This window comes from Chiloscyllium punctatum, chromosome 6 (genome assembly GCF_047496795.1).
Source record: "Chiloscyllium punctatum isolate Juve2018m chromosome 6, sChiPun1.3, whole genome shotgun sequence".
Classification (NCBI taxonomy): domain Eukaryota; kingdom Metazoa; phylum Chordata; class Chondrichthyes; order Orectolobiformes; family Hemiscylliidae; genus Chiloscyllium; species Chiloscyllium punctatum.
In genome coordinates this window covers 60766054-60778123 of record NC_092744.1, presented here as the reverse complement: position 1 = coordinate 60778123, position 12070 = coordinate 60766054, and the positions used below count along the sequence as shown (strand labels likewise).

Sequence of the window (12070 nt, the reverse complement as noted above, 5' to 3'; positions counted from 1 at the left end):
CTGATTAGCAAGGTTATATCTCATGGAAAAGAGGGAGAACTAGCCATTTGGATACAGAACTGGCTCAATGGTAGAAGACAGAGGGTGGTGGTGGAGGGTTGTTTTTCAGACAGGAGGCCTGTGACCAGTGGAGTGCCACAAGGATTGGCACTGGGCCCTCTACTTTTTGTCATTTACATAAATGATTTGGATGTGAGCATAAGAGGTACAGTTTGTAAGTTTGCAGATGACACCAAAATTGGAGGTGTAGTGGACAGCGAAGAGGGTTACCTCAGATTACAACAGGATCTGGACCAGATGGGCCAATGGGCTGAGAAGGGCAGATGGAGTTTAATTCAGATAAATGCGAGGTTCTGCATTTTAGGAAAGCAAATCTTAGCAGGACTTATACACTTAATGGTCAGGTCCTAGGGAGTGTTGCTGAACAAAGAGACCTTGGAGTGCAGGTTCATAGCTCCTTGAAAGTGGAGTCACAGGTAGGTAGGATAGTGAAGAAGGCGTTTGGTATGCTTTCCTTTATTGGTCAGAGTACTGAGTACAGGAGTTGGGAGGTCAAGTTGCAGCTGTACAGGACATTGGTTAGGCCACTGTTGGAATATTGCGTGCAATTCTGGTCTCCTTCCTATCGCAAAGATGTTGTGAAACTTGAAAGGGTTCAGAAAAGATTTACAAGGATGTTGCCAGGGTTGGAGGATTTGAGCTACGGGAGAGGCTGAACAGGCTGGGACTATTTTCCCTGGAGCGTCGGAGGCTGAGGGGTGACCTTACAGAAGTTTACAAAATTATGAGGGGCATGGATAGGATAAATAGACAAAGTCTTTCCTCTGGGGTCGGGGAGTCCAGAACTACAGGGCATAGGTTTAGAGTGAGAGGTGAAATATATAAAAGAGGCCTAAGGGGCAACTTTTTCATGCAAAGGGTGGTACGTGTATGGAATGAGCTGCCAGAGGATATGGTGGAGGCTGGTACAATTGCAGCATTTAAGAGGTATTTGGATGGATATATGAATAGGAAGGGTTTGGAGGGATATGGGCTGGATGCTGCCAGGTGGGACTAGATTGGGTTGGGATATCTGGTCGGCATGGACGGGTTGGACCGAAGGGTCTGTTTCCATGCTGTACATCTCTATGACTCTATAAGTCCTTTTTAAATCTTTCCCCTCTCACTTAAACCTATGCCCCCTAGTTTTGGACTCCCCAGCCGAGGAAAAAGACATTGGCGATTCACCCTATCCATGCCCCTCATGATTTTATAAACCTCTATAAGGTCACCCTTCAGCCTCCGTCAGTTCAGGGAGAAAAGCCCCAACTTATTCACCCTCTCTCTATAACTCAAAATCTCCAGTACCAGCTACATCCTTGTAAATTTTTTCTGCATTCTGGGAGACCAGAATTGAATGCAGTATTTTATAACATCCCAACTCCTATACTCAGTGCACTGACTAATGAAAGCAAGCATGCCAAACGCCTTTTTCACCACGCTGTCTGCCTGTGACTCCATTTTGATGAAACTATGAACCTGCATCCCTAAGTCTCCTTGTTCAGCCACCCTCCCTAGGGCCCTACCATTAAGTGTATAAATCTTGCCCTGGTTTGCCTTAACAAAATGCAACACCTTATAATTCTCATTTCTTCTTTGAAATCAACTTTTTGAGCATTGCTAAAACAAAAGACATTTATTAAAGATTTTCATTTTGCTATTAACAGAACATTTCCTAAATAGTTAATTTAAGTCTTTTTATACTTAGCAGCTTTACCATAATGTATTGTATCATATGATACAGATACTGTACCATATATTTCAGCAATACTCAAGTTCTGTATTACTAAGCCTCCTGAGATTGACTTCATTGATCGAGTTTTTTAGTTATCACAAATAAACACCCCTTTCCTTGACATTCAATTTTACTTCACTGTGCTTTTGTGAAGCCCTTTTGAACATTTTCCTACATTAAAGGCATTTACAAATTGCGGGTTGCATTTGTTGAATGTTATATAAAAATGTCAAAAAATGTCAAAAATCTTTGAATGTGTTATTTATTCAAAGAGCAGAGCCAGCAAAATAACAAAAGCACACTCCTATGTTATTATTTGAGGTCTGCCCTCATCAATAGGTCTTTTGTATATTCTCCAGTTTTAGTTTTCTCTGGAGTTTGATTCATGACTCACTGGAGAAGACTGACAAATGTTTTGTTTATTCTTGCAAAATTTCGTAGCTGCTCCCCTGTCTATTTGAGTACACACCTCCTTCGATATGCAGTAGATCGATTCATATATTTGGTACATGGGCTATGGTGAGAAATTTGGAAGGTTCACCTCAGAAGTCAAGCAAGGCCTTTTGCAACATGAGGGACAAGAAAGTTTATTTTCCGATTAAGTTCCAGGTGTCGAGATGAAATTCTCACAAGTGAGTGGCAAAGTGTGTCCGTGGAGATCATTGCTCATTATTACCTAAACTTCTCATTAATCTAGAAATGTAGCAACATGAGTAGGCCATTCAGTCCTTCAAGCCTATTGTGCTATTCAAGGAGATCATCTGATCTGTGGCCTGACTCTATATATATATAACATATATATATTTGGTCCATATCCCTTTATCCCTTTGCTTCACAAAAATGTATTTATCCCAGAATTAAAATTAACAGCTGAACCAGCATCCACTGGTGTTTGTCAAATATTTTGGCCATCCCTTACGTGTAGAACTGCTTCCTAACATCTCCACTGAATGGCCTGCCCCTAATGCTCAGACTACGCTCCCCTTTAGTTCTCGAACCCCCAACCAGTGGACATTGTTTATTTTTATCTACCCTGGCTTTTTCTATTAATATCTTGAAGACTTTGATCAGATCACTCCTTAATCTTCTAAATTCCAGAGAAAATAGGCCAGCTTTGCTTATGCTGTCCTCATAATTTAACCCTTGAAGTCCAGGCATCATTGCAGGTTTCCCAGAGGGAAATCAAACGCTGACAATTCCTAACATGGAAGTCTTCAGCAGGTACCTGGTGACCACAGTTTGCCACTTCCTCCTCTGGAACTCCACCTTGGACACCTGTCACCAATATCTCAGAATACTTCATGGGCCGTGACCACACACATGCCAAGTCCACCAATGTCAGCATCTGACATGAGCCAGCTTCACCGTATTGTCATGGTACCTCTCTGATCCACACACAGCACACTTCAACACTTTAATACTGCACTTTGGACCACACCGGCACCTTCCATTGCAATGCTGCTGCAGGACACACAGACAGGCACTCATGTCACCGATTGGTCCAGACTGGATCTCAGGGCTGCTCGTTTCCTTTCTTAGCACTCACTCATTTAGCGTGGGCATTCTGAATATCTCTGTCTTACCCTGCTTTTTAGTGTAGTCTCAGCAGCAGTTTACAAGCATAAAGTACTTCTATTTTGCTTTGTTGTTTAGCCTAAACACAAAGTCAGGTAACTTGTCTTGTTTGTCAGCAGTAACTAGACAAGGGGGTGGACGTGTTGCTGTATGGCACAGTGCTATATCAATCTTGTACCTACGGCATGTGCCAGCAGTCTGTGTGACAAACATACTGCATGCGCATCAAAATAGATGGCCAGTAGCTCTCACTCATGTGAAGAGAGGTTGGGGGGAGGGGGGTCAGTTTGGGAGGGCAGTGTGGGAGGTGAGGTGGAGGAGAGGGAATAGAGCAGTAGAGTTGGTACAGTGAGTCAATGGCATCATCCAATCTCATTCCAGAGGCTTGGACATGGTTAGTCAGGATCAGAGGGTTAGTTTCACTGGTGGTAGGTCACAGTCAGTAAGATAAATGGAGCAATGTCAAGCTGAGGATGTCCCAGGACACTGTCACATGATTAGGACCTACAACCCAAACGAGATGGTGTCCTTCCTGTTCCGATGGCCATCAACATGACAGTTGCTTTGAGCTTTCAACTGACTGGTTTCTTCAAGAGAGCCATGAGGGACCAGTGTATGATCTCTCTACTGTCCACCCACACATCCATCCAGACTGTGATGGATGCTATCTGTGCCATATCACATTGTTTTATCTGCAGTGCTTCAGCCTGGCCAGTAGGATTCGGTAACATACCTGGCTACTCCCAGAGACAGGGCAACATCCGAATGCACATATGTCACACCGACAGCACTAGGTCATATTGCAGCTGAGTGCAGCAATAGGAAAGGATTCCATTCCATCAAAGTGTAAGTGATCTGTGATCAGCAGTCTCACTTCTTTAGAGGTTCACACCCAGTACCCTGCCATACCTCCTACATCCTTGAGAACACGTGTTCCCAGTGTGTTTGAGGGTCCAAATGTCTGACCAGGATGGTTCTTGGTAGACCAGGGCTACACACTGCAGCCTTGACAGTTGACTCCATTGCACAACTCTATGACTGAGGTCAAATGCAGATACAGTGCAGCTCATTCTTCAATCTGGTGGAGCAGACAATATATTGGCAGATGAGAATGTTCTACAGGTTGGACCAGTCAGGTAGCACCTTGCAGTATTCTCTGAATAGAGTGTGCTGTATACTGTGCTGCACACACTTGGAACATGCAAAGAGTGGATGTGATGGAAGCTGAAAAACTAGAAGAGTGGGGACAGTTTTCCTCCCAGGAAGGAGGATGAGGACATTGATCAGGAAGACCATCACCTGTAGCATGATCCTGAGCTGCAGCATCGGGCACTACAAGTAGACTACACTTCATTAATAGCCAGTTCCAGTATTTTAAAAGGCTAATTGTTTATGGACAACTTATAGCCAAGCACAATTCTTTCCTTGCTTAATATTGGCACAGGTGTTAATATTTAGTTGACGTGCAGATACAGCAACAATGGCTGATTTTTCAAATATACTATGGCTTCTCTGACTAATATTACAAATTATTAAACATGTCATTTATATAATAAAGTATTCCTCAAAAGACTCAAATATTTTAGTCTTTGTTGCAGAAAGAATTTGCAGTAATTTTTCTTAAAAGATATTCATCGGGAAGAATATCAAAGAAGGTTAGGGTTTTACAAAAAGTTTACAAAATTGGTCAGGGGTCTATAGGTTGGTAAATATTTGACAACTCTTTTATTTGTACAGTTAAACTACTGTCCAACTGAAGATTGTCATTTTGCAATTTATTTTATAACTTGTGTTCTGAATTTGATTTGCATTCATCTTATATCACTAGCTTTATTGATATTTTCCACACGGCCTGAAGTTACCATGAAGATCATGACTTCTCAATCTTCTCCACACACCTGAGGTATGGTGAAGCTCAGGTCAAATGCAGCACCAGCCATCTCTCTCAAATGAGAGAGTAGCTCTATGGGACGATGGCAACTTTACCTTTATTAATATTATAGCCAAGTAAAATTCCAGTAAACTTTGAGCAATTCATTCTTAAAAAAAATTGATCTACAATTCTAGTATGAAACAAGATTAAGATTTCTAATCGGGGCAACTATTTTAATCATACATGACATTTTGATCAATAAGAATTACATATTAATGCACCAGAATACTGATAGCCTGTTACAATAGCACTGTAGTCATTTGTTAATAAATACTGTCACCATGTGGAATCTTTAAGAAATTACAAGAGCAAGATGATTAAAATCTTGAGGGAGGAGTGAGGTTTTAAAAGTATGTTAAAGAACGAAAGAATGCTAGAGAGAATGAGAGCTATAGGAAGAGCATTCCAGAATTTGGAACCCACAGAACTGATGACAAAGCCATGATTGGTGTAGCAATTAAAACTGGTCAGAATTAGAGAAGCAGTGAACTCTTGGACAATTGTGGGACTGGAGAAGTTTAAGGAGATAAAAAAAAGGGAGGAGACTATGGTGTAACTTGAAAATAAGGATGAGCATTTTAAAATCAAGATATAGCTTGGCCAGAAGCTAATATAGGTCAGCAAGCATAGATGTGACAGAGGAACTGAGAGTTAAGATATGGTGATACTGATAGTGTGTAGACTATCAATGTTCAACCTCTATCATCTGATTTTAATACCTGTGACCTTTCATGTATTAAAGCAGCTTTAAAATGATGACAGAAACTAAAAATGGCGACACTGAATACCCGATACAGATTGAGGCAAGTTCGCAAAATCAATGTGGAATTAACAAAATTGTCTGAAGTGAGATTACCATGTTATCAAACAACATTGAATCTTAGTCAAGCAACAAGAAGCTGGCAACTCCTGTTTCAATTTGCACATGTTGATAAGTGATAAATATGAGGTGCAGAAAGTTGCCATCTTGGAGAGTCAATAGGGTCAAACTTAGGAACACAGAAGTGAATTCTAATTTACTAGTTGCTTTTGAGCAGCAGAACAGAGCAGAAATACATACTGGTAACAGCTTTAACTCTTACTACATATGCCTTTCACCAAGGTATATGGAAAACAACTCTAGCACGAGGTCCACTCAATGGTGCTCACTCACCTCAAAGTATGTACATTTCCTGCCCTCTGTGGTTCCTGCTTAATGACTGGAGATACCTTCCCACCTCTCTTGCTCCTGCATCACCACTAACTGTTCTTCCATTCACAGGTGTCATATTCCATCCCTCCCTTTGTCTCACGGCAGAAAAATTTGCCCACCCCTGAACTGATGCGTCCAAAAAGTGTACCTGCAATCCTAGACTGGTTATATCTGAGCTACAGGCCTGATGGTGGCCAACCCACTGGACCAGGAGCCGGACAAACCCTTGACTTACTGTGATGGTACTCCCTAACTGACAGTAGTCACCCCCACCTCCCCAATCCCATTAAGAATTATTCGACCTTTGAACTTTGAAGCTCAAGCAATGTATTTGCTGTGTAGGCTGCAGGTGGAAAACAGCAACATGCCCCCCCCCCCTTGACTGTCCAGTTCTGCAAGCCGTGACAAGATGCTGTCTCTCCCTATGTACTGCAAAGAAATGCAAGTCACAGATGCTGGCAGTATCTATGTAAGTGTAACATGAGTAAGGACTAACACATGAAGATAGCCATAAGAGGCCTAAGATGCATGAGTTGTGTTTGTGTGTCGTAGGTAATGTGATCTGACAGAACTACATAATGTTAGAACTCCCCCATCTGGTCTGCATTAAGTGCTTCAATAATGCTGTGATAAATGGAATATACAATGGGTGGAATTTTCCACTGTCTTGAGTAGTGTTGGGAAATATATCAAAAATGGATGAAGTCAGATTTTCAATGTCAAGAACACAATTTCCAATTTTTCCCTTAGGGTTTAAACGGTGTGTTCAGAATCTTGTTAATGAGCAGTGACTACCTTACATCCGTCAGGTGTCCCTGAGCTCTGGAGTGAAGTTCTAGTAGGTTCGAAGCGATGTGTGATTTGGTCTGAGAACAGCCATGTTGAACTGGTGAAGCTTGTGGTTTGCTGCTGCTGAGTTCCTTAGATGAAGGATGGAGGAGGACAGTGTCCATGGAGCATGCAGGGACGTAGTGAAGACAATAAGAGTTGGATGAACCCCAGAGAAGCAAGTGGTGAGCTACTGCTGCCAGGTTACTCCTCTGTCTTTCATATCAGGGATTTGCTCCATCTAGTTTCTCAGGGTAGGAGGAGAGAATTGGAAGCTGCATAGAAATAAGGTGAATTTAGCTAATGACATGCAAATGCATGGATGTAAGGTAGTCACTGCTCATTAACAAGATTATGAACTCACCGTTTAAACCCTAAGGGAAAAGCTGGAAATTGTGTTCTTGACATTGAAAATCTGACTTCATCCATTTTTGATATATTTCCCAACACTACTCAAGGCAGTGGAAAATTCCACCCATTGTATATTCCATTTATCACAAGCATTATTGAAGCACTTAATGCAGACCAGATGGGGGAGTTTTAACATTGTTGATATGACTAGAGTGTGGCATTTAAAACCTTTTTGACAGTTGCCTACATTATATGTGCTAAGGACTTAAATGGCCATATGTGGTGCCATGTGACATTACAGCTGGATTAACAAACTCAGAGGAGTATGTCACAATCAGAGAGCAGAATTTAACTCCCTTATGTTTCAAAATGATTTTCTTATTATTATTTTGAGTCACCTTCTGACAATGCCACTTGCTGCTTCAAGGAAAGAATATTCTGGTTTTGTGTGATAAAATACTTTCGATATAATAAAATGTGCAAGGTACACGATGTGCAGACACAAATAGTTGGAGTTAAGTGAGGTAATTGAGGGTATGGTTGAAAAACAGGATTTTGAAAAGTAAATAAATCAACTGTAGTTTAATATGCCAAATTTGGTATTTAATGCTAAATCACTTTACTGGGTCTTCTGTTTGCTAATACTTCAGCACAATTGTATATCCCTACACCAAAAATAACAATGTTAATTCTGGAAAGATCTAGTTTAGAAATTTTCTTTTTGAAACTACTTATTGAATAATTTCAAACCCAATATATTACATGTTGTTGCAATTTAATGCACATTTCTTTGAACTGGACTGATACAATCAAACTTTGCACTAAATCGCTCCAGGAATTATATAGTGAGCATTTTCTTTCATGTACAACAGCAAATATGAAACACATTTAATGTTTGTGTTAAACTGCATCTAATTGAATAATGTTAATTTAGTGTTAGAATAAAAAGATCTAGTGGATAAATATGGATAATCATTTGGGTCAAATTTTTCTCTTGCTCCTTTGTTAATGTTAGACATAATCTGTATGTGGGACTTAAGCTTTCATCTAATTGCTCAAGAAAATATTAAGCCTCTCTAAGTGGGCAAATTGGAAACTAATTAGAATTCAATGATTTCTGGAAATACTCCAATAATTACCTGCACAAAGGCAAGTAAAGGAAATTACCTTTTACTACAGTGTCAGCTTTGGGAGTGACAAGTTTAAATCAAAAATGCAAACACATTGACTTATATGGGTAAAGACACAAATGTATTACAAAAATACTGCAAATACCAGGGTTTTGTGGATTGTAAGTGTGCCAAAGAACAAACTCTGATGTTACTGATACGGAGTAAGCAGATAAGTCAGTTTAGAGTATCTACCTCACATGTAGTAAAACATTGGTGAAGACTGAGGGTCAAAGGGACTGTTTCTGTGTTTAATATTTATGATTCCAGGATCAAGCTGTTGCATCCATTTATAACTCAGTTCCTTGCACATTAATTTCAGCCTATCTGTACTGTGAGAAGCAAAGTGGAGAACTTAAACCATGAGGGAGTATTAAATCAGCACTGTGTGTACATAAAATGGCAGGTAAAAGCTCAAAAGCTAGTTGGAATCATAACTTTGTTTCTGCAGAACATATTGGAAGATCCATACAAATCAGCAATTTAAAAAATACTGTTGGAACTAAATATGAAGAGAACCAAAAGGCAGTCCACAGCATCCACATATTTTGTGTGATTCTTTGTCTCGAGCTGCATATAACACATGTTTGGTCTCCATGAAACAAAGCATTTATTGTTACTTGCAGTATAGGTCTAGCATCGAAGAATTGGTGCTTTCATTAAGATGCAATTGAGAAGGACAAGTGTAAATGACAATTAGCTCACAGGAACATCATTAGAAATGACAGAGAATTCCTTCTAGAAAAGCAGGGAAATTCTTCCAATGTTCTGGCTGAAGTATACATTTCAATTAATATGTCAAAGTTCTGAGGAAGGGTCACTGGACCCAAACATTAACTCTGATTTCTCTCCACAGATGCTGTCAGACCTGCTGAGCTTCTCCAGCAATTTCTGTTTTTGTTTCTCTTTATTTATTGCAATGTTTGTGAGACCTTTGTGTGTGTAAATTGGTTGCTGCATTTCCCATGTTATAAGGGAGACCACGGCTGAAATACTTCATTTACTTAAAAGTATTTGGTACCTCCTGAGGTCAGATCATGCTCTATTAAAAACACAAATCTCTCTTTCTTTCCTTGTCCTAGGAGACTTAAGGTAAAGAAGTGCATTCCATCAGAGGCTAAATTTAATTCACAGTCAGTAACTGTTATAAATGTGCCACCTTTTAACATGACTTGATTATTCAATGGCAGTGATAAAACATCACTGTAGATGTATTCTTCTCCGACTTGAATATAAACAGATACTAGAGGACATACAAAGGCCACAACTTTACCAATAACCTGCTCTGATACAAATAAGTTTCACTTCTACGTCTGACTTTACGTGAGATAGTGTAAGCAATGACTGACCATTTTTGCAATCAATGGGTTAGATTTGCATCCTAGCATCTGGGCAATTCACTATTTATACCTCAGGAGATGGTAATTTTATCAGTAATCCTAAACTAGTGCCAAATATAGACAGCATAGAAAGTCAGGTGTAATATGAGTGTTGCAGATAGTCTATACCAGTGCCAAACTTGATTAGTTATTGAAAACACATTTCTTCTCACGAATATTTTAAATAAGAAACATAACAGTGCAATGAATTGCATGTTTCTATGTCTCAGCTTAATTGAGTACAATTTCCAACAAGATAATTAATGAATAAAAAATGTTAGTTTATTTGTTTGTAGTGTTAAAAGATGGCGAGAGGGATGAGCAAACAGAAAAAAAAAGGGTCTTCAAAAAAAAGCAAGAAGAGAACTTACCACAGCCTTGAAGAAATGAAAGAAAGGAAAAATTCCATATTAAGTATATACACGACTGCCAAAGTGAAACAAACAATTCAGTAACATTGTTCCCAATTTAATGAGTATATGAATTTTATATTTCTATAGCTTGAAACATTAACAAGGGCTATGCATTTTATAGACCAATCGAGAGATCTAACTATCATTAGTTACACCCAATAAAGGGATAGTTAATTTAAGAAGAAATTTATAGTGCTTGACGGACCAGTGTAAATTTGCTGCCTGGAACTTCTGATGCCTTTGCGACCCTTAGTAGCAGTAAAATCTCAACACTCATTGCTTTTGGGAGTCAGATGATATATATGTCTAGTATACATCAAGAAACAATCATATGTTATGTTTAATATATTTCAAGATCGGCATCTCATTAAGTATTTTAAAATAAAATGTAAATGTGTCAAATTTGTTCATTTTTTTAGAAAAGCAATTCATGCAGATATGGCATGATAATTATGAAATTACTGCATGAATGTGAAATAAGATAGCAAGAATAATGCATTGGATGTTTGTAACAATTGTTTAAAACTGTGTTTGAGACAGGCTTGTTACAGAGTACATTTATAGTTTTCATTATAATTCACGTACACAAAAGAGTAAAGCTCACAGCAAGGTGTAAATGATACATTATCACACTGCACTTGCCTGTCCATAAAAAGCGACACGGTAGTATCTTCCAAACAAACGTTTTTCAGAATGTACAACCTCTGTGATCTTATGATAGGATCGATGAATGGTGTAGTAGAGTTCTGACAATCTCTGTTGTGAATAAAATGTTTATATAAACATTTAATTGGCAGTAAGAATTTGTGTTACTGCCATAAAAGAATAACCTGCTAAGCGGTTTGGCAACAGGGTAGTGCTCAGGACAATTAACAGGTGACAATACATAACAAAGTCGTAGGAATTAGTTGAAACTCTGTTAGATGTTTCAATAATTGTTTAATAATAAAAGAAATCTAATTAGGAGTAGACAAAGATATCAAATGATAGGAAATTAATTTGAAGATGCACACTAGAAAAGGATGGTTTCCATTGGTAACCAGCTTACAGATGTTAAAAATACAAACTTCTTTTTCCACATATTTGTTCAAATTCATGGCATCATCCAACACTAACAAATGCCATTATGTAAATCAAAACTCTGCCAGCTCTTTGAAAGAGCTATCAAATTAACCTTACTTTCCCTTTCTTTCCTCAATATCCATGCAATTACTTTGTTTACAAGTATACATCAAATTCCCTTTTGAGATTTACTGCTGAATCTGTTTCATCACTCTTTTAGGTAGTGTGTTCCAGATTATATCATGGTACATTCCAGATCATAAAAAAAAGTTCTGATTTCCTTTCGAGAATATTTCTTTATTTACCTTAAATCCACGTCATATGGTTACATTTTGTAAATTATGAAAATATATTTTCTCAAGATAAGAGGTCAGATTTTGCTGAGAGCTAAGGA

The 12070-nt window shown here is 38.8% G+C and overlaps 1 protein-coding gene across 6 annotated transcripts in view; it reads right to left on the bottom strand.

The window, feature by feature from the left end:
• The window catches only part of dock10 (dedicator of cytokinesis 10), a 342639-nt gene that overhangs the window by 30133 nt on the left and 300436 nt on the right, over positions 1-12070 (bottom strand). For all 6 annotated transcript variants that reach the window (XM_072572749.1, XM_072572752.1, XM_072572747.1 and 3 more), the window contains one exon: positions 11257-11370. In XM_072572749.1, the coding sequence (XP_072428850.1) occupies positions 11257-11370 (114 nt within the window). The remainder of the gene's footprint in view (positions 1-11256; positions 11371-12070) is intronic.